This window comes from Rhizophagus irregularis, chromosome 5 (assembly GCF_026210795.1).
Source record: "Rhizophagus irregularis chromosome 5, complete sequence".
NCBI lineage: Eukaryota > Fungi > Glomeromycota > Glomeromycetes > Glomerales > Glomeraceae > Rhizophagus > Rhizophagus irregularis.
The window spans coordinates 2,669,014-2,693,253 of record NC_089433.1 but is presented as its reverse complement, the minus strand read 5'-3'; the positions used below and the strand labels follow the sequence as shown (position 1 = coordinate 2,693,253).

The 24,240-nt window shown below is 28.3% G+C and overlaps 8 protein-coding genes across 9 annotated transcripts; 4 read left to right on the top strand and 4 right to left on the bottom strand.

Moving 5' to 3' along the window:
• Positions 1–188: 188 nt before the first annotated feature.
• On the bottom strand, positions 189–3,526 carry OCT59_025120 (uncharacterized protein; the record flags this gene model as incomplete). The annotated part of the gene is made up of 9 exons (XM_066136248.1): positions 189–194; positions 275–2,060; positions 2,167–2,356; positions 2,427–2,504; positions 2,604–2,721; positions 2,787–2,984; positions 3,062–3,234; positions 3,302–3,347; positions 3,428–3,526. The coding sequence occupies 9 exons, from the start codon at positions 3,524–3,526 to the stop codon at positions 189–191; spliced, it is 2,694 nt and encodes an 897-aa protein (XP_065991875.1).
• An 8,901-nt stretch (positions 3,527–12,427) lies between these two features.
• On the top strand, positions 12,428–15,650 carry OCT59_025119 (uncharacterized protein; the record flags this gene model as incomplete). Of its 2 annotated transcripts, XM_025309265.2 has the most annotated exons (9): positions 12,428–12,451; positions 12,523–12,553; positions 12,670–12,717; positions 12,854–12,892; positions 12,973–13,407; positions 13,495–13,665; positions 13,741–14,612; positions 14,692–15,170; positions 15,239–15,485. In XM_025309265.2, 9 exons carry the CDS (start codon positions 12,428–12,430, stop codon positions 15,483–15,485), a joined length of 2,346 nt encoding a protein of 781 aa, XP_025179262.2. The 2 variants fall into 2 exon arrangements, with proteins under 2 accessions (XP_025179262.2, XP_065991874.1); XM_066136243.1 differs by lacking the exons at positions 12,428–12,451; positions 12,523–12,553; positions 12,670–12,717 and having other exon boundaries at positions 12,812–13,407; positions 15,239–15,650.
• Positions 15,651–16,363: 713 nt separating this feature from the next.
• OCT59_025118 (uncharacterized protein) lies at positions 16,364–17,149 on the bottom strand (the record flags this gene model as incomplete). The annotated part of the gene is made up of 1 exon (XM_066136237.1): positions 16,364–17,149. The coding sequence occupies one exon, from the start codon at positions 17,147–17,149 to the stop codon at positions 16,364–16,366; it is 786 nt and encodes a 261-aa protein (XP_065991873.1).
• A 155-nt stretch (positions 17,150–17,304) lies between these two features.
• OCT59_025117 (mitochondrial 37S ribosomal protein bS21m) lies at positions 17,305–17,925 on the top strand. The gene is made up of 2 exons (XM_025308917.2): positions 17,305–17,711; positions 17,783–17,925. Exons 1-2 carry the CDS (start codon positions 17,317–17,319, stop codon positions 17,790–17,792), a joined length of 405 nt encoding a protein of 134 aa, XP_025179264.2. The 5' UTR covers positions 17,305–17,316; the 3' UTR covers positions 17,793–17,925.
• OCT59_025116 (uncharacterized protein) lies at positions 17,741–18,774 on the bottom strand. Its single transcript, XM_025317011.2, has 5 exons — positions 18,720–18,774; positions 18,500–18,659; positions 18,275–18,422; positions 18,134–18,211; positions 17,741–18,063 (listed from the first exon to the last, which is right to left on the bottom strand). The coding sequence occupies exons 1-5, from the start codon at positions 18,720–18,722 to the stop codon at positions 17,910–17,912; spliced, it is 543 nt and encodes a 180-aa protein (XP_025179265.1). The 5' UTR covers positions 18,723–18,774; the 3' UTR covers positions 17,741–17,909.
• Positions 18,775–18,884: 110 nt separating this feature from the next.
• OCT59_025115 (uncharacterized protein) lies at positions 18,885–20,514 on the top strand. Its single transcript, XM_025317012.2, has 5 exons — positions 18,885–19,175; positions 19,243–19,369; positions 19,439–19,676; positions 19,758–19,932; positions 20,013–20,514. The coding sequence occupies exons 1-5, from the start codon at positions 18,944–18,946 to the stop codon at positions 20,138–20,140; spliced, it is 900 nt and encodes a 299-aa protein (XP_025179266.1). The 5' UTR covers positions 18,885–18,943; the 3' UTR covers positions 20,141–20,514.
• On the bottom strand, positions 20,155–21,644 carry OCT59_025114 (uncharacterized protein). Its single transcript, XM_025317013.2, has 5 exons — positions 21,586–21,644; positions 21,372–21,504; positions 21,037–21,276; positions 20,549–20,932; positions 20,155–20,463 (listed from the first exon to the last, which is right to left on the bottom strand). Exons 1-5 carry the CDS (start codon positions 21,597–21,599, stop codon positions 20,266–20,268), a joined length of 969 nt encoding a protein of 322 aa, XP_025179267.1. The 5' UTR covers positions 21,600–21,644; the 3' UTR covers positions 20,155–20,265.
• A 66-nt stretch (positions 21,645–21,710) lies between these two features.
• On the top strand, positions 21,711–24,187 carry OCT59_025113 (uncharacterized protein; the record flags this gene model as incomplete). Its single annotated transcript, XM_066136214.1, has 9 exons — positions 21,711–21,965; positions 22,058–22,438; positions 22,521–23,060; positions 23,157–23,285; positions 23,352–23,494; positions 23,564–23,638; positions 23,714–23,878; positions 23,970–24,048; positions 24,117–24,187. Exons 1-9 carry the CDS (start codon positions 21,734–21,736, stop codon positions 24,185–24,187), a joined length of 1,815 nt encoding a protein of 604 aa, XP_065991872.1. The 5' UTR covers positions 21,711–21,733.
• Positions 24,188–24,240: the final 53 nt, after the last annotated feature.

The following is a 24,240-nucleotide window of genomic DNA, read 5'->3' as shown; positions in this document are numbered from 1 at the left end:
AAATTATTAACATATATGATTGTGTATGCCATTCGTATACACTCAAAAGAATTTGATTTCTGTTTTTATATACATACACTCAACATAATACAAAAATATTTACAGAATCCAGAAGAAATATACCGCCTTTAACGATTGTTATACAATAGCGCATATCTCTTCAATAAATTATATTATATAATTAATTCCTAACACTAAAATTATAATTTCGTTTATCTCAAAATTGTTCTCGTTTTTTAAACGAGAAAAAAAAATTTTATTGTTTACCACTTACGTTGCCATTATTATTCCAAGAATTTTGAGGATTTGGTGGTTGCTGAAGTGGTTGGTTTTGGTTTTGCTGAAAAATCCATTGACCTCCTCCATTCATTAATTGTTGTGCCGCTACTTGTTGTGGAATCATTGGAACATTTCCCATATTTGCCACATTTTGCCGTATGTATATAGGTCGTATATTGAATTGCGAACGCGCTTGCGGTCTAATACCATTTTGCTGCTGTCCTGGCAACAATTGACCTTGTATCGGGATTCCCACTTGCATAAATGGTTGTTGCATCGAACCTTGCATATTCATTACTGCTGGGTGTCTGATAAATCCGTTAGCACGAATTTGTTGTGCTGGTATTCGCATAGCTGCGAGATGCTGAAGATATTGCTGCTGTTGAATGTTTAGTGGTGGCCGATTAACAATATTATTTCGTTGTGGAGAAATGTTTTGGTCAGTTGGCTGCATCATTCGAGGATTCACTCGGTTCATCTGAAGAATATGGACGTTCATTTGATCAGCAGCATTCACCTGTGGGACCTGTGCTGGATTAATGCGTGGGGTAGTCTGCATTTGGTCAGATACTTGCGCGGGAATATTAATTTGAGGTGTAGACCGCGTCTGATGCGAATTTATCTGAGTAACTCGTCCAGGATTAATCCTCGGTGTTGTCTGTATATTGATCTGATCAACTTGTGTAGGAATACTTATTTGTGCAGCCGACTGCACTTGATTAATCTGGTTTTGTATATTCAACTGAGAGACTCTAGGATCAGTTTGCTGTGTTGGAATATTGATTTGTGGTACTTGATTCATTTGAGTAGAATTTGCCTGAGGTGAAATGTTCATTTGCGCAGTTTGTTGTGCCGGAACATTCACTTGCTGTGATTGCCCTTGCGTTGTTCTTCTAACTGGAAGAACTTTTTGCATTGATGGACTTGTAATCGTATTTTGAATTGTTGTTCCTTGAGCGACACTCTGATTGGTAACAGGTCTTGCATTTACTTGAGTAGCATGCGTAAGGTTTGAAATGCTTTGTACTATGCGTACAGGACCTATTGGTCGTCCTTGTTGCCGGACGTTGGGTTGTCCTTGCATTAATGGAACTTGTTGTAACGACATCTGGCCATTCGAAAGTTGGATAGGAACTCCCGCAATAGGAATTTGTTGAATTGGACGAGTTCCTTCGGCCGATGATTGTGGCACTTGACTCGAGAAATTTGGCTGAATGAGAGCTGGACTTTGTATTGGCCTTTGACTTGGAGATTGTGAAGTCGTCATTACTTGTGGTTGAATCTGTGCCTGCGAGATTTGTTGTTGCGTGGGTGTTTGATTTCCTGTTTGCATCAGGAATTGTGGATTAGGAGTTGAAGCTTGTGCTTGAGTTGTCGTCGTCTGTCTTGAACGCTGAGAATTCCGTCGTCTTTGCGGTGGTGACATAAGGCTCTGATCCTGGTTTACCGGTGCACTCACGGATGGCTTGGCTTGCAAAGCTTTTTTTGCTGCAGCGTTATATAAGTCAGCGACGGATAAATCCTTGGCTCCTTCATTAGAATTTGTTGTCATCCCAGTATCTGATTGCTGACATAAATATTCGATGATTTCGTAGGGTGACATGTTATCAAATTTCATTTCCGTTTGCGGGCTTGTCAATTCAGTCGTTACTTCAGTCAGCATCTCGACCGGAACTTTATCAACCCTCTCAGAATCAAATTTTAAATTATTATCGATCGAGTAAAGAACGACAAATGACTTTATAAAAGCTTTGTAAGCCTCAGCATTCCCGAGTTCGTTTCTGAATTTTAAAAATAACAAATTATTTATAAATATACGTAAATAACAAATTATTTATAAATATACGTAAATAACAAATTATTTATAATAAAAAAACCCTTAAATACCTAAATGTAGCCCGACTATCGTCTACTTTATATTCTTTGCTTTCGCTCATCGCATTTATCGTTTGCATGAAACTATTATACTTACCTTCACTGCGAAGGTCCTTTTCGCTAATCGAGTGGCATATTGCTTCATGTTGTCCATTAACATCTTGATATATATTAAGCAATGTGAAAAGCTTATATGTCTTATCTAAGAAAATATTATTTTATTTAATTGCCAATATTATTTATAAAAAAGAAAAAATTAATAAGAAACCAACCATTCTCGTCAGTAAAGCTTCGTTCAAACCTTAATAGTCGGACGAGTTTTCGACCCGACTTTTTGGACGAACCTCGGCCTATATGAACATTAAAATACAACAAGGTATGATCATGCTATTCATTATTATGAAGTTCACATCATTATGAAGTTTACAAACAAATAATTGTGTATATACCTTGTTCGGCCTCAGTGTCAGCACGTTGTTTGCCTTTACCGACAGTAGAAACTTTATTCCTATTTCTCTTGAAGTAAGGGAGAAGTTTAAACGTAGGCTTAAATTCTCTTCCATGTCGCTAAAACAGAATAAGTAAGTTTATGATTTATGTAACACGCAATCATACATGAGATAAAAATTTACCTCATCCATCATGAACATCATCTGTTCCTTTTTAGCTTTTTTGGCCGCTTCTTGTTCGAGCTCGTATGAGTTTAACTTACGCTTCCTCGTTCTAAGTTCGCGATGTACCGGCTCCACTGGTCCGTCCGCAGGATCATACCTCTTCATGTCCTGTAACGTCGAATTTGGATCCAAGTCGATTGTGGGATGCATGGCTAGCTATAATAAAAATATAATTGCCATATTCTTTACCATGAACATATAATATTCACAATAATTATATTAAGGAATTTTACCAGCAATTGTGACTCAACTTGGATCGCCATTTCTTGCGTTAAGGTGCCTCCTGCGTCCTGGTTAATTCTTAATACATCGTCCCAGAGAGAGGCTGTATTTTGTCTTAATAAGATTCTTTTGCCTGTACAAGTGGGCCGAGGACGACAATCGACGTACTCGAGTACGACACCGCCTAAAAATAGTCTTAAATTCAAAACCTGAAGCGAGGAAATATTCAAATTTCTTCATTAATAACTTACCGTTATGCCAATTATATTTGTCTGGAGTTATTTCGACCGTACCATCCTAATAAAATAGATTTTCACTATAAAAGTATAGCAACAAGAAACTACAAATGTTCTACTTAAAAAGTAACAAATACTTACGACATTTTTGATTTCAACATATTTTTCGTATAAGTGAGCGTACAGAGAAACTTCCTGCTTATTGAAGTTTGACTGGTTATTCAAAGTTTCGCCTGGCATTTTGGTGCTATGGTCCGTTCCGAATGAACACCAAGCTTTAGGAAAGTTTATGTGAAAGGGGGAATTAAAAAATTTGAAATTTTCAAATCCTACTAAAATTTGTATTACACAAACATTAAATTTTTATCAGCCACACCAGCCATATGAAATTGTGGGGTAGCAATAAAAAAAAAAATCTCATTTATACTTATGCATATTTTATAAAATTTCTTAATATATAACTAAAAATTCAACTACCTATAGACCTAAAATATGTTTAGTAGTAAAAAACCATAATAATGCATTAATTTTTTTTTTATATAAGTTTAACTATACTAAATCTTGTAATTTCTCTTCTTAAAAGTGGAATTATTTATAATATAACCATTTAAATATAAATTGTATAAACCTTTTAAATTCAATATTTAAACAAATCTCATTAAACTAATATTTGAATATTATCCTATTCAATTTTCTTAAATTAATATAATTATTGGTTTTTATTTTATTATTAAACTGTAAATATAATAACTCAAAAATAGAATATGAAATCCATTTTAATAAAAAGTAATTAAAATTTTTCAAATTCATAATTTTTTTTTACAATTATCTAGCATAATAAATAAATAGTTCATTACTATATTATATAAAATATAAAAAAAATCCATAAATAATATTTATTCTATTAATAATAACTAATTAAATATATCATATATTATAAGACATAAATTATAATATTTCGGATATTTTGCAAATTTTGGAAGTTTGACCCTGTATTCCCTTATTATATATGTGAATTTTTACTATCAATAAAGGATATTTGAATATTATTATATATCATACTTAAAATATTTATTGGATTATTTAAATAATAAGATCAATAAAAAATGTAATTTCTTTTTTAAAGAAATACTATATATAGAAAAGTATTATAACTTTATTTACTATAATTATATTTATTGACCTTTCTAATAATTTAATTAGTTTCATGCATTTTCATGCATTTAAGCTTTCATATATATTATTTTTATATATTAATATATATATTAAATTATATTAAGTAATGCATTTAAATTAATTTTTTTTTTAAAAAAAAAATAGATCAAATAGTATAAAAATTATTATAATCTAATTATTAGATAAATTTTCTGAATTTAATTATTATTTAATGTTTTTAAAATTAATTAAAAGGTAAAATTTTGCTGTAGTTTTACATCTGCAAAAAAATCTTCAACTCATGAATTAGAAGTATGCGATTAAGTGCTTAAAGCTTACCAAATGCATCTATCATTCTTTTTAAAAATAATTTATGAAAAGATAGATATAACCGTATTATCAAATAGAAATAATCATGCAATATTACCATTCAGGATAAATATTCTCTCACTCGTAATCATAGATCTGTGGCTAATATAACTGACAAACATATAAAAGTATCTAATGAAGATGATAATGAAGATTCAATTATCATCTTAAATGGTTCTAATCTATATACACCTTTGAGTATATTTCACTGCTAGACACACTTAAGCAATACTTTTAAGATTCATTAAATTTAATGTATTTTCAACTTAATTTATATATTGATAAATACTTTATACTACTTTAAGTTTATAAATCTTTATTTTTGAATTATTATTTTAATATAGGCAGGACTCTGAATAATACTGATACAACTCATATTTGAGTTTGTGTAGAGTTTATATAAAAATTTTTCAAAAGTTGTGTATTACAGGGATATTTTCAAAATTTTGTTATCCTATGTACCTCCTATTTTTAATATAACCAGTAATTCAATTTTAATAAAATTTATATTTGTCTTGATGAGAGGATTCTAATGATAATAAAATCGAATTCCTAGTTTCAATATTGACAGAGTTATGTCATAATAAGGATTTGTAAAGCACGGGGTTTTAGGCAAGATGGCGTTTCGCCAAAAAGCGAAATTCTGCCGAAACTATATTAAAGTTATATTAAAAAACTGGCGAAACTTTGGAGAAAGGCGAAACTGCCGAAACTTATTATAAATGCCGAAACTGCCGAAACTCTGCTGAAACTATAATAAATCTATAGTAAAATTTTGACGAAACTAATCGTAGGATTTTGAAGAGGTTTAGACAAGCAACCTTATGTCATAAAATGTATTTTTACTTCAGTACTTAAAGTTTACTTGTGAGTTATATTAGTATTAGTATTATTCAGGGTCCTATATAGGCATTTAATTTGGTTGGATTAGGTTATTTATATTTTTAGTTTTATCATATTTAAATTAGTTAATAGTTGGAATTTTTGTTAATTTTTATTTAATTTTATTTTATTTTATTTCAATTTTTATTCTTAATTTAAATTTTATTTCTTTATATTTTTATTTTGTTACCCTTTTTTTTCTATTCTACTATTTTATGCCATATATAAGTTTCATAATTCTCACAACTTTCTAGCTTATCGGGAACATTTGCTAGTTGAGTGAAGTATTTTAGAAGTTTATGTTTATGAATATATTTTATTATTAAAATCTATATATCCTATATAGTTACAATTTATCTATAATCACTATCACACCTATTTTTAAAAATCTTATATTAAAAAGAACCATTTATAATCACAGTTATATAAAGGATATATTAAATAACTTAGCATCTAATAATCGTACAAAGATGTACCATAGCTTATTAGAATTGTCTTACTGAGACAAATCGAATGGTAGTAATTTAGAACTGTCTCATTAAGATAAATTGAATGGTAGTAATAAGATCATCTCTCTACAATTAATATTATCAGAATTACAATACAATAAAGTTTTAAGTATAATTCTGGCCAAAATTATGTTAATTTTTGGCTGAAATTATGATATACAAATATAAGAAATTTTTTATATAGTCACATCTCTTTATAATCACCAAATATGAACTGGAATGTGTGATTATAAAGAGAGTTGACTGTACCATAATAAAATATTGATCCCTATATAGGTAAATAAAAAAAAAGGTAAAATTTAATAATAATCTTGTATTTTTCCTAAAAAAATTTTCTAATTCTTAGGAATTTTACACAATCCTAAATTAAATTTTTTACTTCTAAGAATCATTCTTTTTAAAATGAAAACTGTGACTTATATGTAAAAATTCAATAAATAAAATTATGTTATGATTATTACATCAAACAATTTTTTTATTTTATATACTTTAAATTATCAATAATGATAATTCAATTATATTAATAGTTATTATAATTTAATAATAAAAAGTTATTGAAATTTATTAAAAATTATTAAATTTTATTATAAAATTTAAAGAGATTTATAAATTTTTTTCAATTATATACAATAAATGATTTTACTATTATTTAATTTGTTATAATAAAATAAATTAAATAATATAAAAATCATTAAAAATTTAATTATTACTAAATCTTAAAAATTTCATAATGAATTAATTTTACTTTATATTATTAGTTATATAGAAATAAAAAAGAATTTGGAAAATTTTTAATTACTATATTTAAATAATTTTAATTTTTTTAAAAAAATATTTACACAAATTTTTAAGAATAATTAAAAAAGTTTTTTTTAAAAATTACTAATAATAAACTTTTTTCTACTAAAAATGCAAAAAAATTTTATATTTTAAAATTAATTTCTTTTTATAAAAGGTACTAATTTGAAAACAAAAACATTATATTTATTTTATAATAATATACAAATAACCAATAAACTAGAATTTAAAATATTTAGTTATATAAAAGATATTTAATATATTTGATTGGTTAAATATCATATTATTTGAGTTAGAACTGACTTTTGAAATTAAATCTAATATAATTAAATAGAATTAGTCATATTATATTCCTCTTAACTTGTATAAAAAGAATATTTAAATTTAAAATACAACCAGATTAGTATTACATGTGCTATTCTCAATTAGATTTTTTTTATTTTTAAGCATCTTTTAATTTAGAAAGTAAAATGATCTTATAATTTAACATAATTATCAGGTCAACTGGTGATGACATTTATCTATCAAATTGCAGATTTATTGTATGATTTATATAGGGATGTTAACGGTTCAGTCCATCCAGTTTTTGGTCCAAAAACTGGTGGTTTGAGTACAAAACCAAACCGTTATAGGTTTAGAACCAGAGTTTGAACCGAAGTTTAGACCGAAGTTTAGACCGAAGTTTAGACCGGATATTTATAGTATTTTATACAAAATTGTGTAATGCAGATCATGAATTTAAATATATCATATATCGTCAAAAAATTTTTTATTATAAGAAAAAAAATTACCAACAAAATTTCACATAATGTAAAAAAAAAGGAAAAAAAAAGACATATTGCAAGTATTGATTCAATTTTCCATTCTTTCTTTTTCCGATATCCAATTTTTCATGCATATAATTGCCCTTGCCGTTTCAGGATCTAACCTATTTCTAGTTTTTGAAATAGTTAATCCCGAAATGAAAATGCCCGCTTTCTGATGGAACGATGCGTTCTTGGATTGTTAAATAATCCTTAGCTATTTGATATAAGTACTGGGTAATCCTTTTCATAAGTTTCCACCAAATTAAAGAACCTGTATTACTATCTACTGGAGAATTTAAGTATCAATCTAATTCAAATCAAGTACGATACTTCGACGAATATTATTTGGATTAAGTAAATTAAGAAAATAATCACGAGATGGTCGTGCTGGTGCTAATGGTATGGTTTGATTATTTAAGGGTAAATATGACAAATATAATTCTTGTAATTTACTAATAATTTCAGTTATATCATTATGATTAAATAATGTGGTTTTGTAGTGTGGATCTAATATTGAAGAAGTAATGAAAGATTGATTCAAATATTTGTCCCAATAGGCTTTCAATTTATTACAAATTGCTGATGCTATTGCCTTTTGTGTATGGTGATTTCCTCTTTGATAATGATCCAATTTTTTAAACATTCCATTAAAAACCAATCTTATATCACCTTGTGTAGGATTTTTTGATGATGATAATAAATTGGTTGCTTCATACATGGGCTTCTAATACCTTTGCTAATTCCTGTAAAAAAAAAAATAATAATTAATAAATATATAATTATAAAATAAAATAAATAATAATTTATAAAATAAAAAATACCTTAATATGTCGCCATTCAGATATTGTTGGAAATAAATCTCCAAGTTCTTCAACATTTGTTGTTGCAAGTAATTCTGAAACACCCTGCATTAAGATTTGTCTATTAATCATAAAATATGTGGAATTCCAGCAAATGTCTATATCTAAAATTGGTTTAAGAAATTTAACTTTTTTAAGGGTACAAATTTCTGATAATTTATCCAAAAATAATGGTGAATTCTTGATTTTAACAACAAATTGATGAAGTTTTTTGATTTCATTTCCAACATGATTTATTCCTGCTTTTACTGCTAAATTTATAATATGTGCAGCAGCATCTGTAATGAGTAAAAGCCATATTATTAAACTCCTGATCTAATTCAGTTGCTAGTTGATTACCACATGCTATCATGTTGCTTCCAGTTGTACGTAGTTAATGCAAGAATATTATTACTGATACTAAACTCTTCAAGAATTTGTAAAAGCTTGCTAGTAATTAACCCAGCTGTATGAAAACCATTTACAGGAATTAAATCAAGTAAGAGATTTTTTAATTCCCAATTGTTGTTAATATAATGCATTGTTACTCCAAGATAACAATTTTTTGAGATTTCTGAAGTCCAAATATCAGTAGTAAGAGAGATTTTTGAGTTAATTTGTGAGACTTCATTAATTAACACATTTTTTCTCATTTTATAATTTTCTATGAATTTTTCCTTTAAGGTTTGTCTGCAAGGTAAAATATAGTGGGGATTCAATTTATTAATTAATAATTTGAATTCAGGATTTTCAACAATGGTAAAAGGTTGCAAATCAGTTGCAACAAAATCAACCAAAGAATCTGTGATAAGTTTAGATTTTGATGGAGAGTAAGGTTTAAAACGTAAAGTAGTTTGGTGGGTTTCAGGTTTTTTATAATGTGATGGATGTTTTTTAGTTAAATGACGTCGAAGTGTAGATGTTGGATTACCAGGTGAATAAAGTTTTGCACACAAAATACACTTATAGTTTGTAATTAACCAACTTTCCTCATCTTGAATTTTTTGAAAAAACTCCCAAACATCTGCTGACAATTTCTTATTTATAATTCTTTCATCATCAGATGCTAAGGAATCATCTGATAAATTATTATCGTCATTTTCAAAAACTCCCGACATAGTTGTAATAATGCAAGGTGATATAAAAAAATGTAAGAATGTAAAATCCGTTATTCTTTTATTGTAAAAAGTTACGCATGCAGATACACGTAACCGTTAATTGAACCGATCTAAAACCGGTTCACTAAACCGGTTTCTATCGGTTCGGTCTCAGTTTGGTTTGACGTTTGAACTGAACCGAAACTGGTCCTATGATCAAACTGCGGTTTGAACCATCCAATCATAAACTGTTAACATCCCTAGATTTATAGCATTTTTTCAATCTTTCTTTTGTTTATTTTTTTTAAAGCAAGATTTTTATTGCTCTGTAATTTATTATATTTCTTGAGCAATTTGAATATTTTGTCAATATTACTATTACTTCATTTAATTAATTGACTATTAGAATCATAATCTGTTATAAATATATGAATACTTAATCTAGTAAAATTACTTTTTACAAACATCATTTTAGTTAATAATAATGTCTAAAAAAATGGAAATATATAAGTAAAAATAATATCTCAAGTAATTTATAATTATGTTAATCATATTATTAATCACTAGTAATTGTTTTAAAATAATAATACTTTTTAGAAATGTATATTCACTTCTATTTCTTTTTTAAGGATTAAGATAGTTTCTTTAGGACCCCAGACATCACTTATATAACTCACATTTGAGTTTTAGCAAATTCAATCAAAATTAGGTTAAACTCATAATTGCAAATTGATTGAAAATTAATTAATAGTCATAATTATGAGTTTTAGCAAATTGTGTTGATTTTACAAAGTCATATTTTATATTTGAGCAAATTGGTACTTTTTTTTAAATTTAACTTATCCTTTTTTTTTAACTTTTATAGATAATATTTTTAAAAATATTAGTTTCGGGGTCCGGGTTATATTTTGGCCAAAATTAAGTATAATTCCGGCCAAAATTAAGCATAATGCAGGCCAAAAACCGTCCGATGAGTTTCGCAACATTTTATTTTTTAATAATTATTTATATTTAATTTATTATTTTTATTAATTATTATCTTATCTATAATCTACATAATTTTAATTATAAATTATAAAAATTGACAGTTTAATTTATATAGGACCCCAGACATTACATATATAACTCAGAGAAGCAAATTGGCCTAAATTTCAAAAAAAATCATGTTTTTCGCAATTATCTCGGCATCCAGTGGTCCAATTTATGCGAACTTTTTTTTGTTTTGTAGCCCTCATCGAGTTCTACAAAATAAAAAAAATCCGCATGAATCAGATCACTGGATGCCGAGATAATTGCAAAAAACTGAAAATAAAAAAGGGTCTTTTTTGGCAAAAAGTCAGTTGTTATTAATTATTTATTTTTTTTATTGATAATAAAAAAAAAGATTGTTAATTAACAATTAAATTTACCAATCTACAAATAATTTTAATAAACTGAAATTATATTTTATTAAGCAAATTTAAACCTATATTATTTAAAATTTTACTATAACTCATATTTTGAGTTTTAGCAAATTAGTATAGATTTAAAATGTGATAATTTGATTTTTAGCAAATTAGGTCTATTTTAGCAGGAGCAAAGAGTGCTAAATTCATGCAGATCGGTTATGAGTTATATATGTGATGTCCGGGGTCCTGTTTCTTTAATCAATACTTTATTCAAAATTAATTTTGTATGTATTTATTAATTATCAGATTGCATATAAATAATATTCTTAATAAGTCAAGTCTATTTATACAATAGGATATATCCTATTAATTGTTTAGCCTATATTATTTATATTATGTAAGTTTATACAAGTCTTATACAAATCAAAATTTGAAATATTATAATATAAATATACCTTTCTAAAAGTTTTTTTTACTTATAAAAATTCTTTAGTAAAGCATTTATTATTTAAATAGCACTTTTATATGATACTACTTATTTTAGTGATTTTATTTCTGCATTATTTTAAAGAACTTTATTATATATCTACCTAAAGTAGCAGAGCTGATCCTTATAGATAACAACCTTCTTAATATCTCTTTAATACAATTATTCCAAAATGGATGTAAAACCCTGCATTTCCAGTTAAGACCTAAATATATTTGATGAATTCAAAGTCTGGACATTTAGGATAATTGCTGAAAAAAGGGACCAAATCAACAAAAATTTTTTTTGAATCAAATGATTGTTTTGAAAAAAATTTCCTTCTTCCAGCACTCACTCCAGAGGTATTTACATTGCCTATCTTCTCTGAACTAACTCTTGTGTAACAGATCTTTTTCTTTTCATTTATCCTTTCTTGATTTCCAAATACCTTCTCCACATTCACTACAGAAAACAATCTGTTACTACCTGGCATTCTGATGCTTGATATCTTCCTTGGTTGTTGCACCTTCTCAATATTTCAGATGAGATCTCATATGTTTTTTGGATTTCTTGTGCTCCTTAGTACTTTGTCATTGACATTATCTTACTCAAACATGCGAAAATGGGACTTATTTGTACTTGACAAATCATTGTAATATTTGTCAGATACTAAAAATAACAATCAGTAAAATAAATAGCAACATAAACTTGTTTTTATATTGTACAAACCGTGTACCGTATATAGTTAAAAGTATTAGGCAAAATCGGATCGATTATCCAACATTTGCCACGTGGCATAAGATGTTTCATTTTTGATACTAATTTGTCCACAATGACTGAACGGACGAGTAGACAAGTAAATGGCGTGATTTTTTTCGCATAGAAATAAAATCATTTTCTTATTACCCTTATCCTTATTATCTTAAGAAACGTGTTGTTTTGATACAAAATAAAATAGGTAAGCGGCAAAAAAATTTTTATCAATTAATACTTTGCTCATTTTCGTAGCTGTATCTTCTCGGTATATAGATTCACTTTATATAATCTTACCGTAACACAAGCTCTCTTCTTTAGGAGTTATCATTTCTCTTGTTATCACTAATTTCAAAAATTTTTATGCAGGTAAATACTGGTCCTAATTTTATTGCAAATAAAGAGCAGTAAACGTTTGTTATCACAAAGTATAAATTTACTATTTATATATAACGAATTAATGAAGATTTTATTACGTGTCTGAGAAAAATCTTTTTTTTTAAAGGAAAAATTTTGTGTGGATACAGCACCGTTATTCCAAATGGTTATTTTATTTTAAAACATTTATTGTCATGAATCATTAAAAATTTTATTTGAATTACAATTTCTAACACTAAATTTCAGTCATGTCTGATCAAGAAATTGGGTCCACTACTGAAACTCAATCCGATACAGCTGAAATGGCAGCTGTTGGAAGTTCAAAGAGACCACGGCGAACAAGGAAGACAACAGAGTTCTACACTCCTGCTCCTATGAAACAACGAAAGAAGGCTGGAAGACCAAAGAATAAAAAAATCGTAAAAAACGAAAAGCTTATTGAAACTGGTGACAAGAGAAAAGCTATTGATGTTCCCGTTGGGCGGTCAAAGAAAAGAAAAGTTGCAGAGCCTGCGGGGTCCAAGCGAAAGTTTGACCCCGAAAGTGACGAAGATGAAGCTCGGAAGAAATTGGTCAAGAATGCTGATTTAATCAAAGTCCGACCGGTGCCAGGTAAGAAGCACGTCCAACAAGGGCGTTGCTTCTCAGCAAGATACTGTTGTTTTGAAAAATGCACCGCATGTAAGTAGTTCTGAAAGATGTACCGCATGTAAGTATTTGTAAGTCAATTATTATTTCCATTTATTTAATTTTTTAATGATAATTTAGGCTTGGCCAAGAAGTCGGATAAGTGTCGGTTCATTGACATACGGGTGTTCGGACAAAGAAAAGGCAAATTAGTATATGGCCCAGAATTTAAGTCTGCAGAAGGCCCTGACCCCAAATCAACTTATGAGATTGGTGTAAGTGAAGACGAAGTCAAAAATGTTCGCGTTCTTGGTAAGTAAACGGAAACAGGTCCCAATTAATTAATATTTGGCAAAAATCAACTTGCTGTTTTCTTTCTTATAATAGACTTGATCGCACCAACGTTTATGAAATTTCTTAAAAAGGAACTTCCACATCTTGAAATGGCAAAAATCCGCAAATTTCCAGACCGTAACATCTGTCAATTGTGTGATTCTTGTCAAACAACAATATTCAGTGGATATTGGATGTGCTGTGTTTGCGGAAAGGAATATTGTCTTTCTTGTTACGAAGAATGGAATGATTCTGATGATTCGTTCAAAGAGGCCGGAAGGTGTTCTCATAAAAGGCGGCATTACAAGGAACAATTGGTGCCTATTTATCATTATACAAAAGAAGAAATTAATCGACTTTCTGATCAATGTAACCAGATGATCCTTGACGACGAGGATAGTTCTGATTTAGACGGAGAAGAATTGCCCGATGATGATACTGCGAACCAATCAGTAGAAAGTTCGGAAGTTACTCAACCTGCGGAAAGTTCAAGAGTTGTAGTTCGACGTCGGCAATCCAGAACATCTAAAAAAACATCATTTGATGTTGAGGATTCCGCTATGTCAGTATTAAATCAAGATAACGGCTTTTCTACATCATCACAGGATCGTCATAATCGTACTCTCCAATTACATGATGAACATAAGAAGATTGAATATGCAGCTAGCGAAATGACCGAGGATACCTTCAGAGATCTTTGGAAAAGAGGGTATCCTTTCGTGATCAGAGGCGCGGATAAATTAGAAGAAAAAATTTGGAGACCAAACTATTTCATTGAACATTATGGTGATAAAGATTGTACGGTAATCGATGTCAAGGAGAATGTCGAGTATAAAATGGATGTTAAAACATTCTTTAAGGGCTTTGAAGATATCAGTAGTCGATTCGTGAACAAAGCTGGAATTTGTCCATGCCTAAAATTAAAAGTATTTTTTTTTGTTTTTAACAATTTTTTTTTTTTGAATTTGCCTAATTAATTTTTTTTACATATTCGGTACTAAATAGGACTGGCCTCCAGCAGATGATTTCGCAGAAACGTTCCCAGAACATTATAAAGACTTCTATAATTCTTTGCCATTTAAAGAATATACAACTCGTAGTGGAGTTTTGAACCTGGCTCACAGATTGCCATTAGAGATTAATCGTCCTGATCTTGGTCCAAAGATGTACAATGCTTATGGTTCTGAAGATAACGTAGGTGGCAAAGGTACTACAAACCTTCATCTTGATATGACCGATGCAGTTAATATGATGGCATATGCTCCGAGCGTTGAAAATCGCTTAGAAGAAGAACGGGATAAAACAGCAGCAGCAGTCTGGGATTTATATCATCCAGCTGACCTTCCAAGAGTAAGAAGATTCTTAAGGAAAATTGCAAAGGAACACGGATTGTCGATTAACCACCCTATACATGACCAATGTTTCTATTTGGACAAAGAACTGAGAAGTCGATTGGCTTCCGAAGAGGGTGTTACGGGATGGAGGTAAGTTGTAGAATTCTCTATCTTTTTTTTTACTCATTTTATAAGAGACTTTTTTGTTTTAATATTAGAGTATTCCAAAACCCTGGTGATGTCGTCTTTGTTCCCGCAGGATGTGCACATCAAGTTTGTAATTATACGAGCTGTGTCAAAGCCGCAGTTGACTTTGTTTCTCCAGAAGGAGTTGCTCGAAGCTACGTTGTAAACCAGCAATTCAGAAAGTTGCGTCATGGCCATAAGAGAAAGACGGATATTCTTCAACTTCCAAATATTCTTTATCATGCCTGGATTACTTCTTGGGATGAAAGCAACGATTAAACTACTCAAGCAAGTAGTTGTATGAATTTATTTATAGCCTACCATTATATTCTTGAGTGATGTGACAAATCATTTATTTCTTTAATTTCAGATGTAACACCTCTAAAAAATAATAAACAAAAACACAAATAAAAATAAAAGTATATAAACTGTCCTTTAATTGTATATATAAGGTTAACATGTATATTCATAAAAAAAAATCAGATCATATCATTCGTTTGTATTTAATTATAAACAATATATATATATTTTTTCAATATTCCCATGATAATTAAGGGTATTATATATCTTCAACAAAATATTATAATATTATTAGAAAATAAAGTAAATAAACAAGTAAAAAATTTTATATAGTAATAATAAAATAGATACTTTATAAATATCGTTTACTGAAGTATATGCAAATTGCTTTTTTGAATTTTTTCTATACATATATTTCAAATTATAACTAACTTTTCAGAATGAATGAAACTTAAAAATAATAAATAATATTCTTTATAACTGGCAAATATTATATAAGTATTAAGATAATATAATATATAAAAATATAATGATGTACAATATAAATTTTTAAAGATTACTTATATTTATGAGATAAAAAATGAAAATATATATAAGTAAATTTATTTGTAGCAGATGTGAAATAAGCTAAAACAACATCTGGAACAACAGATATAGTGTTACAGCTCTCAGATACCCTGCCAATTAATATAATGTGCCATGGAAACTGCAAGTTATCTTGACAAACTTTGCAGTATAATTACACATATTGTAATGATTTAGCATTTAGCATAATGAAAATTTTCCAATCAGGCTAAATAATATTAAAGAATTATAAGATTATGGGATTACATGTGACATACTAGTGTTTTACGTGTTTATAAAAACAAATAAGAAAATATTTGAAGAAAATCTGTAAAAATAATATTATTTTTACGGTCATCATCGGACAAAGGCATATTGTTTTTACGCTCAATAATAGCAGCTTGATAACAAACAGATTTGGCAGAAATTATTTCTTTAACATTATCACTGAGAAATAAGATATCCCTAGGTTCCAATTGAATTTCTTTAGCAATATTCACATAACTAGATTTTTCAATTTTACTTCCAATAGAAGTATCGAAATAACCATCAATATATTCTGTTAAGTCACCTTTATCAGAATTTTTAAATAAAGACTTTTGTGCTGAAATGCTGCCAGATGAATATATATATATTTTAATTCCACTTTCTTTCCACTTTTTTAATGCATCTAATACATCATCAAATATTTCTCCTTTTAGTTCTCCTGATTCATAACCTGATTCCCACATAAATCCTTGGAATGATTTAAACGCGCCTATTTTTCTATTGATTTTCATTTGCCATTGAATATTTTGTATAATAGCTTTTTTAATTTCTTCTTCATTAGTTTTTTTTCCTTGTTGTTGTACCTCTGGAACAAGAATTACATCAGATAAATTATTGTTCACATCTTTCATTGCTTGTTCTCTTAATAATTGAATTTGTTCTTGTAACTCGAGTGAATTCCAATTTTCGTTCAGGAAATTAACTAAATTATTTTTAACATATGAAAATAAACGATCATGAACAAATGAAATAGGTGTTGTTGTTCCTTCAATATCAAGAAGAACACATTTATATGTGGGTGTTATTGGCATTTTGTATCCTTGTACGGCGGTTATGAAAGGTATACAAAATGGTCAAAATGTTTCTTAGTAATCCTCTCCTTGTTGGCAGTTTTTATAATTCATCTTATATCTAAATCTGTCACGTGTACGATAAAAAATAATTTCACACTCGAATTAACATTCTTGTAATATTAATTATGTTAATCAATATTCTCAAAAAACAACAGCTTATATTACGTCCTTTAGCTCTACTTCGTTCAAAACATACGAAAAGTTCGGAACAAATCCCAACACCATTTAAAAGAGCGCCAATTGTTATGCATTCAAGAGTTCAACAAATAGCTGCACCAAAAGAAGGCGATAAAAGTACTACAGCAGGTCGCACTGTTATAGTAGGAAATAATGTTATGGCTGGTTATAGAAAATTATGGACTATACTTAATTCAAATAAAATCCGTCAAGAAGTTAGAAGAAATAGATATTATGAAAAACCTTTTTTAAAAAGACAACGTATTAAAATGGAAATTGAACAGAAAAAATTTAAGGATTCTGTTAGGAAAAAGGTTCAATTGGTTTTACAAATGAAAGCAAGGTGCGTATAAGGAAAATTGCTTTGATCTATTTATCTATCTAAACCATTTTTTTTATTTGTTATTTTTATAGAGGTATGTAATTTATACGGTAAAGAGAGATTATCATAATATATTCCAAGATTAAAATCGGGGAAATTTTCGTCTTTTAAAAATAAAATTATACAAGTTCTATTATATTAGCACGAACATTTTACATATTATACTCCTCTTAGCAATCTCTCAGCAACTCTTTCTCTTGCAGTATTATATACTTGAATAAAAGTTTGTTCTGTAATAGGAATATCCGTTGTGTCAGTGCGAAGACGGGATACTCGAGAAACAATTACGTTCGAATCAGTTTCTAAAACAATTCTAAAAAGTGAAAGGAAACGTTAAAATTTCTTTCGAAGTTAAAAAACTTCAATTTTTATTTCGCTCTCACCCATCGTCTATTGTCTCATCCAAAGTAAGAACAACTAGATCGAGATTATCTACAAGTGTTCTTTTCTCGACCTGATGCCTGTTCATTAGAAAAAATAAAATTTTAAAATCTTTCGATGAATAAAAGACTCATATTATTTACCTTAACAAACTTGATATGGAATCATAGAATGCGCTTAAAATACTACTCAAAATAAGTTCATTTTCCTCCGCAGACCCAACAACATAAAAAAAAACGTCAATGCTATTACGATAAAGAACAACTTGGTTATCATAAAGGATGATTTCGCCTACCGAAAATTTAAATAAATAAAATTTAAAAATCTTATAAAATAGTTTATTGAAGAATTTTCAATTAAAAATTTACCATTAGCCCTTCTGGTCTTTTCAAACAATCCTTTTTCGAAAACTTTTTGTTCTTTTATTGTAGGATACGGGTTCTTAGTACCATAATATTTTCCAAGTATTCTATTACCGTCACTATCGAGAAGTATTACTGCAGTTGTTGTATAAAGGGATAAATTAACCTATAGTAAAGGAGGAATTTTAGCAAAAGAAAAAACTTCATAAACGCAATTTTGAATTACCATTTTAATTTTTCTTTGTAGCTTTGCTTTTGTTAAATTCCGTTTTTCTATTACCTAAAATGTGTATTTATTTTTTATTACAAATTATCCATATAATTGTGTAGATCTATTCCTTTTCACGAGATCGCGAATTATTTCAATCTACATCCAAAAAAAAAATTATAAGGCATGTGGAATTTTACTCGTTCTTATCCTTATCCTTTTTTTCTTCTTTTCTTTATAAAATGCAAATAAAGATTGTTTCTCGTTCGGGGAAATCCCAAAAATTTCCTCTAACGATTAACATACCAGCTGACGCGACTGTTGACCAGCTTAAACAAACTCTATATAAAGAAGTACCAAAATATTATCCTGACCGCCAGCGTTTAGCTATTAACCAATTGGTTTTACAGGAAGGAAAACTTCTAAAAGATTATGACATTAAAGAAGGAGATTCTATTTTGTTTAAAGATTTAGGTGAATAATAAAAAAGTTTTCAAAACGAATTATTCATTACTATTTAATATTAATTTAAATTTTAAAGGTCCACAAATCAGTTGGCGAACTGTATTTCTTATTGAATATTTTGGGCCTATTTTAATCCATCCAATATTCTATTATTTCAAGTCTCAAATTTATGGAGAAGAATTTAGACACAGCGAAATGCAAACGTAAGTAAATTAAATTAGTTAAATTAGCTTTGATATCATGTCTTATTTCTTTTATCGTTGCTTTAATAGGATCGCGTACTATATGATTATGGCTCATTTTATCAAACGAGAAATCGAAACTTTATTCGTTCACCGTTTCTCACATAGCACTATGCCTTTCTTTAATGTATTCAAAAATTCATTTCATTATCATGCTCTTAGTGGTATAAACTTGGCTTATTGGGTGTATGGTCCCTGGAATGCTGCTGGAATACATGGCAGTGAACGCGAAGAATGGCTTTTATGGACTTGTGCAGGAGTGTTTGCTGTATGTTATTTATGTCATTTTTTCGTAGTACAATTACATTATGAAGAATCCAGCGCATGAACTCTTTTAATCTTTCTATAGTGGGCACAAATTTCTAATTTTTATACTCACATTATTCTGCGCAATCTTCGCCCGCCGGGAACTCGCGTTCGTAAAATTCCTTATGGATATGGTTTCAATTTGGTATCTTGTCCCAATTATTTATTTGAGACAATTGTGTGGCTTATTGTTAGCATTTTAACCAAATCAATTGCAGGTAATTATCAAAATTCTGATATATTGTGAATTGTTTTAATGATTGAAACTACTAATAATTAATTTTTCATTGTATTGAAGCTTGGCTATTTCTTGCAGCAGGATCTACTCAGATGTTTCTATGGGCATTAAAGAAACATAAAAGTTACTGTAAAGAATTTAAGGATTATCCAAAAAATCGTAAAGCTATGATTCCTTTTATCGCTTAAAAAAAAAATTTTTTTTCAACTTGTATCACTACCTGCTATTATTTAGGATTTTTTATTCAGTTTTTGCTTTCTATGTTTATGTTATCGAATGAAAAAAAAATTATGCTAATAACCGAAAAAAAATGTTAAGAGGACTTTTGCTTTTTGATTGAAGGAACAACGTCTTCCATCTCTTCAAGATCATCTTCTGTATAATCATCAGTAGTGCGTTTAAGACCTTTCATTTTTCTTGTTTGTAATTTGCTTAAATCTTGTTTGCCAAGATGAATACGACCAATTTTATCACCCATTTCATTAACATCAATATTTTTGATTTTCTTTGGCTAAAAAATAAATAAAGTAAAAACATTCGTATTAGAATTTTTCATTACATCATTTTTAAGAAGAAACATTACTCTAAAAAAATACCTTATTAATTTTAGGGACTTTTGTGGAAAATTTATAAACATCATCATTAGCAAATTTAAATCTTCTAATTCTAAAATTATAACTTGGACCCATTTCTTCTAACTCAACTCTCGGGGTTTTTTCACCAGATTTTTTATATTGTATGGTATATACCCTAAAATAAATAATTCCTGGCATAGCTCTAGGATCATTTGATTGTTCTGAAGAATCAATAGCTGTAACGGAGATAACGTGTTCTAAACCTGATAAATTAATATTCTTCACAGTTTGGCCATGATAAAAGTCTAGTAACATATTTTTAAAAGTTTTATATACTAAAGAATTTTCAAATAAATCACCGACAAATAAAAACAAAGGTTTTATTCCAATAGCACATTTTGAAGTCTATGAAAGTATATCATATTTTGTGTGAGTATTGTGAGTACTCTAATTAATAATTACTAGAAAAAGCAATTTCTTTTAGTTATTTTAGTTAAAGATAAGTTTACCTTGAATTCACTTAACGGTTTAGCATTTTCAATACCAACTTCAACCATATCGAGTATTTGACCATCAAACATTCTAATAAAAGTTAAATTGTTCGGACGTTTTTTTGAATGAGAACCAATAACAAACAATGAAGTATCATTTTTTTCATAAAAAAAATTTAATGAAGTGTCGTCATCAAATGGATGTATTGTGTTATTCTTTTTAGTAAAATTTATCGCGTCCGGTTTTTTTAATTTACACTATTATCCATTTTGATATAAACCATAAGGATAAAAAAGAGAAAAAATGGAGAGGTTAATAAAATTGAATATAAAAATAGAACATTTACACTTACTAAGTCTGATAATGCTTCATTCACTATTTGATTTGTTGAGCTACTTCGAATAAAAATTGCTTTCTTTACATTTTCTTCAATTTTTGGTTCTCGTTTTTGTAAAGCTCTTTTCGAGCGTGCATTTTTTGGCTTGCTATAATACCAAATTATGAAATACCAATTTTATTGTTAGTTATTAAAGTAAAACGGAAATTTGAACTGTGTTGAAACGTACATTTTCTTCAACATTATAATCCCAAATATTTTTTTTTTTTTAAAAAAAAAAGATACTTCATGTTGTACTTACGCACGGGCCACCTAATATTATTTTGGAATCCAGTTTGGTTGCACATATCAATCGTGAAAAATCTATCACAGCTTTAATGTCAAAATCATTACCTACGATAACGATTAATACTGATGTTAATACAAATATTGATAATGCGGCAAGTGCATTATCAAGCCCAACTTCTTCAAATACTCGACATAATGCGGTTTCTTCTGGTAAGAAAAAAAGAGTTGTTCGTAATATAACAGCTAAAATACCAAGGTTCCAAAGACAACTTAATGTAAAAGGTATTTCTGATAGTGGTGGATCTAGTGCGGACGAACACGGTAGGCCTTGTTTTTTTAAGAGTCTGAAAAATTGCACTTTGTATATTTTGTATGCTGAAAAATATTTTATATTGTGATTGATACTCGTACAGATATTACACCACAAAACAATAAAATGAATCAGATACCGACGATATATTTATCATCGGCAGAATCATCATCTACTCCTTCAACACCTCGACATCATTTTTCTTTGCTAAGTAATAGTAATGCATCGATGCCAGATCTTTCAAAAAAATTATCACCACAAAACCACAATATTAATAATTCTTTTAGTCGCTTAAGAAAATTACAGCCAAAAATAAATTTAACCACGCAACCAATCAATAATATTAATAGTAATAACAATGATGGATACTTTGGCGAAGATGGCATATTATTTCATTCCCCTGTATCCATGTCCCCAAGAACATCAACGATTAAATCGCAAACAAGTACTACCTTTGCTACTTCACCTACAAATATTAAACATAGTAAATTGTTAAAAAAAAAAGCAAAAATCTTTTAATATAAAATCACCATCATTTCGCAATATTATGAATTTTGACAATGTAGCTACATTTTATTCACCATCAAGGAATAATAAATCAAATTTATTACAGTCAATTCCTTATGATCAAATTACAAGTATAATACAACATTCTAAACCTCCTTCTTTATATCAAACCGATTCTGAAAAAAGACTTTCTGTACAAATGAAATTGGGAAGTATACCAAAATTTATTGATTTTCCAATAATTTTTATTTTTAAAAATTTAACAGAAAAAAATGAGGTTGAAAATTTTTTAGTTTTTAAGATAGAAAATTTTGTTTTATATTATCATATTGTTGACGATAACAATAATTCTAAAGAACACGTTTGGTGTATAGAACATTTTAAAAAATTTTCTGATGATGAAAGTAATTTAACAGTAGAAGGTATTAATAATGACTTTGTTGAAGAAGAAAAAGAAAATTTTGGTGGAAGAGAATCGATGAATCAAAATAAAAAATTTAAGACATTTAAGGATTGTGCGTCTGACAGGTTTAAAGATGTTGAATATAAAAAACTTTGCTCAATTGATGATATACATCTTATAGCAGAAAATGACACTGGTGAGTTATTATATAATTTAATTATTAGATTATATAAACATCCGATAAGCGAAATAATTAAATAAATATATATCATAGTTAATTATTATACTTTAGATAAACATATGAACATATTTAAAATCCAAGCGAGACAAGAAAATTTTACTCTTGGAACTTATTTTTTAGAGGAAAAAAGAAAATTTTTAAATACTGTAAGATTTTTTGGTGATACGAAAAAATCCTCTGGTAAGTTTCATCGTATGAGATTAATTTATTACGTATTGAATCAATCATTTAACGACTCGATTACAGTACAATCATCAGATTCTGAATCTGGTGAAGATGAAGAAATTGATAGCGAAGATGAAGATATTGGTCCTACAGATTTTGTTGAATTAATTAAAGAGTTAGCAAATCGTTGTAGTCAATATGAAAATAACATTGACAATTTGCGCGTGAGTCTAATTTTTAAATTTCATTTTTATTAAGGGAAAGTTAACGTAATACTTATTCTAATTTCATAGGAAACACTTATACGAAAAGCAAAGGAACTTGATTCAAATATACATAAATGTCGTGATTTGGACAGACGTGCAAAGGTAGTCTTTAAAAGAAAAATGGCAATCGCTTTGATTGTATGTATGATCTTAAATTAAAAGATAATTTAATTTTAGGATTTGGATGAAAACATATTGATGACTAAGTCAAGATCAACAAAAGAAATGGAAGAAACTATTAATTTGGCAGATCAAACTACTCAAGAAATAGCTGATAAATTAACTTCAATTCATACACGTATTCATGATAAAAGTGAAAAATTAAAACATCATCAAGAAATTGTATGTATAATTAATAACTACATATATTAAATTATTAGCATTTACTATATAATTTATGTGCTTGCTTTCTTTTGTTAATTTTGAAATACAGTTAAAGAAGTTGAAAAATCAAGTTGAATTTGAAAAAAAATCGTCAAAGATTCTTGCTCAATGTAGAATGATTTTAGGAGGTATGTATATAAAAAACTAAGAATCATAATTAACATTTAATTAATTATAAATCTTCTTTTCTTTATAGTTATATTAATTTTTATAATTATAATATTTATCTTTATGATTACAAATGGAGTTCAGCGACAATTACTTTAAAGTTTTCTATAAATACCCGCCAAGAAGTTATATACTGTAAGTTTTATAATATT

Coding starts and splice junctions, on each gene's coding strand:
- OCT59_025116 (XM_025317011.2), bottom strand. Junction 18,423..18,499: donor AAAGACCAGAAGGGCTAATG/GTAAATTTTTAA, acceptor AATTTTCGGTAG/GCGAAATCATCCTTTATGAT. Junction 18,064..18,133: donor GATGAGACAATAGACGATGG/GTGAGAGCGAAA, acceptor TTCACTTTTTAG/AATTGTTTTAGAAACTGATT.
- OCT59_025115 (XM_025317012.2), top strand. CDS start 18,944: ATGCAAATAAAGATTGTTTCTCGTTCGGGGAAATCCCAAAAATTTCCT. Junction 19,176..19,242: donor TATTTTGTTTAAAGATTTAG/GTGAATAATAAA, acceptor TAAATTTTAAAG/GTCCACAAATCAGTTGGCGA. Junction 19,933..20,012: donor TTTAACCAAATCAATTGCAG/GTAATTATCAAA, acceptor ATTGTATTGAAG/CTTGGCTATTTCTTGCAGCA.
- OCT59_025117 (XM_025308917.2), top strand. CDS start 17,317: ATGTTAATCAATATTCTCAAAAAACAACAGCTTATATTACGTCCTTTA.
- OCT59_025114 (XM_025317013.2), bottom strand. Junction 20,933..21,036: donor AACCGTTAAGTGAATTCAAG/GTAAACTTATCT, acceptor ATACTTTCATAG/ACTTCAAAATGTGCTATTGG. Junction 20,464..20,548: donor AAGTCCCTAAAATTAATAAG/GTATTTTTTTAG, acceptor TTTATTTTTTAG/CCAAAGAAAATCAAAAATAT.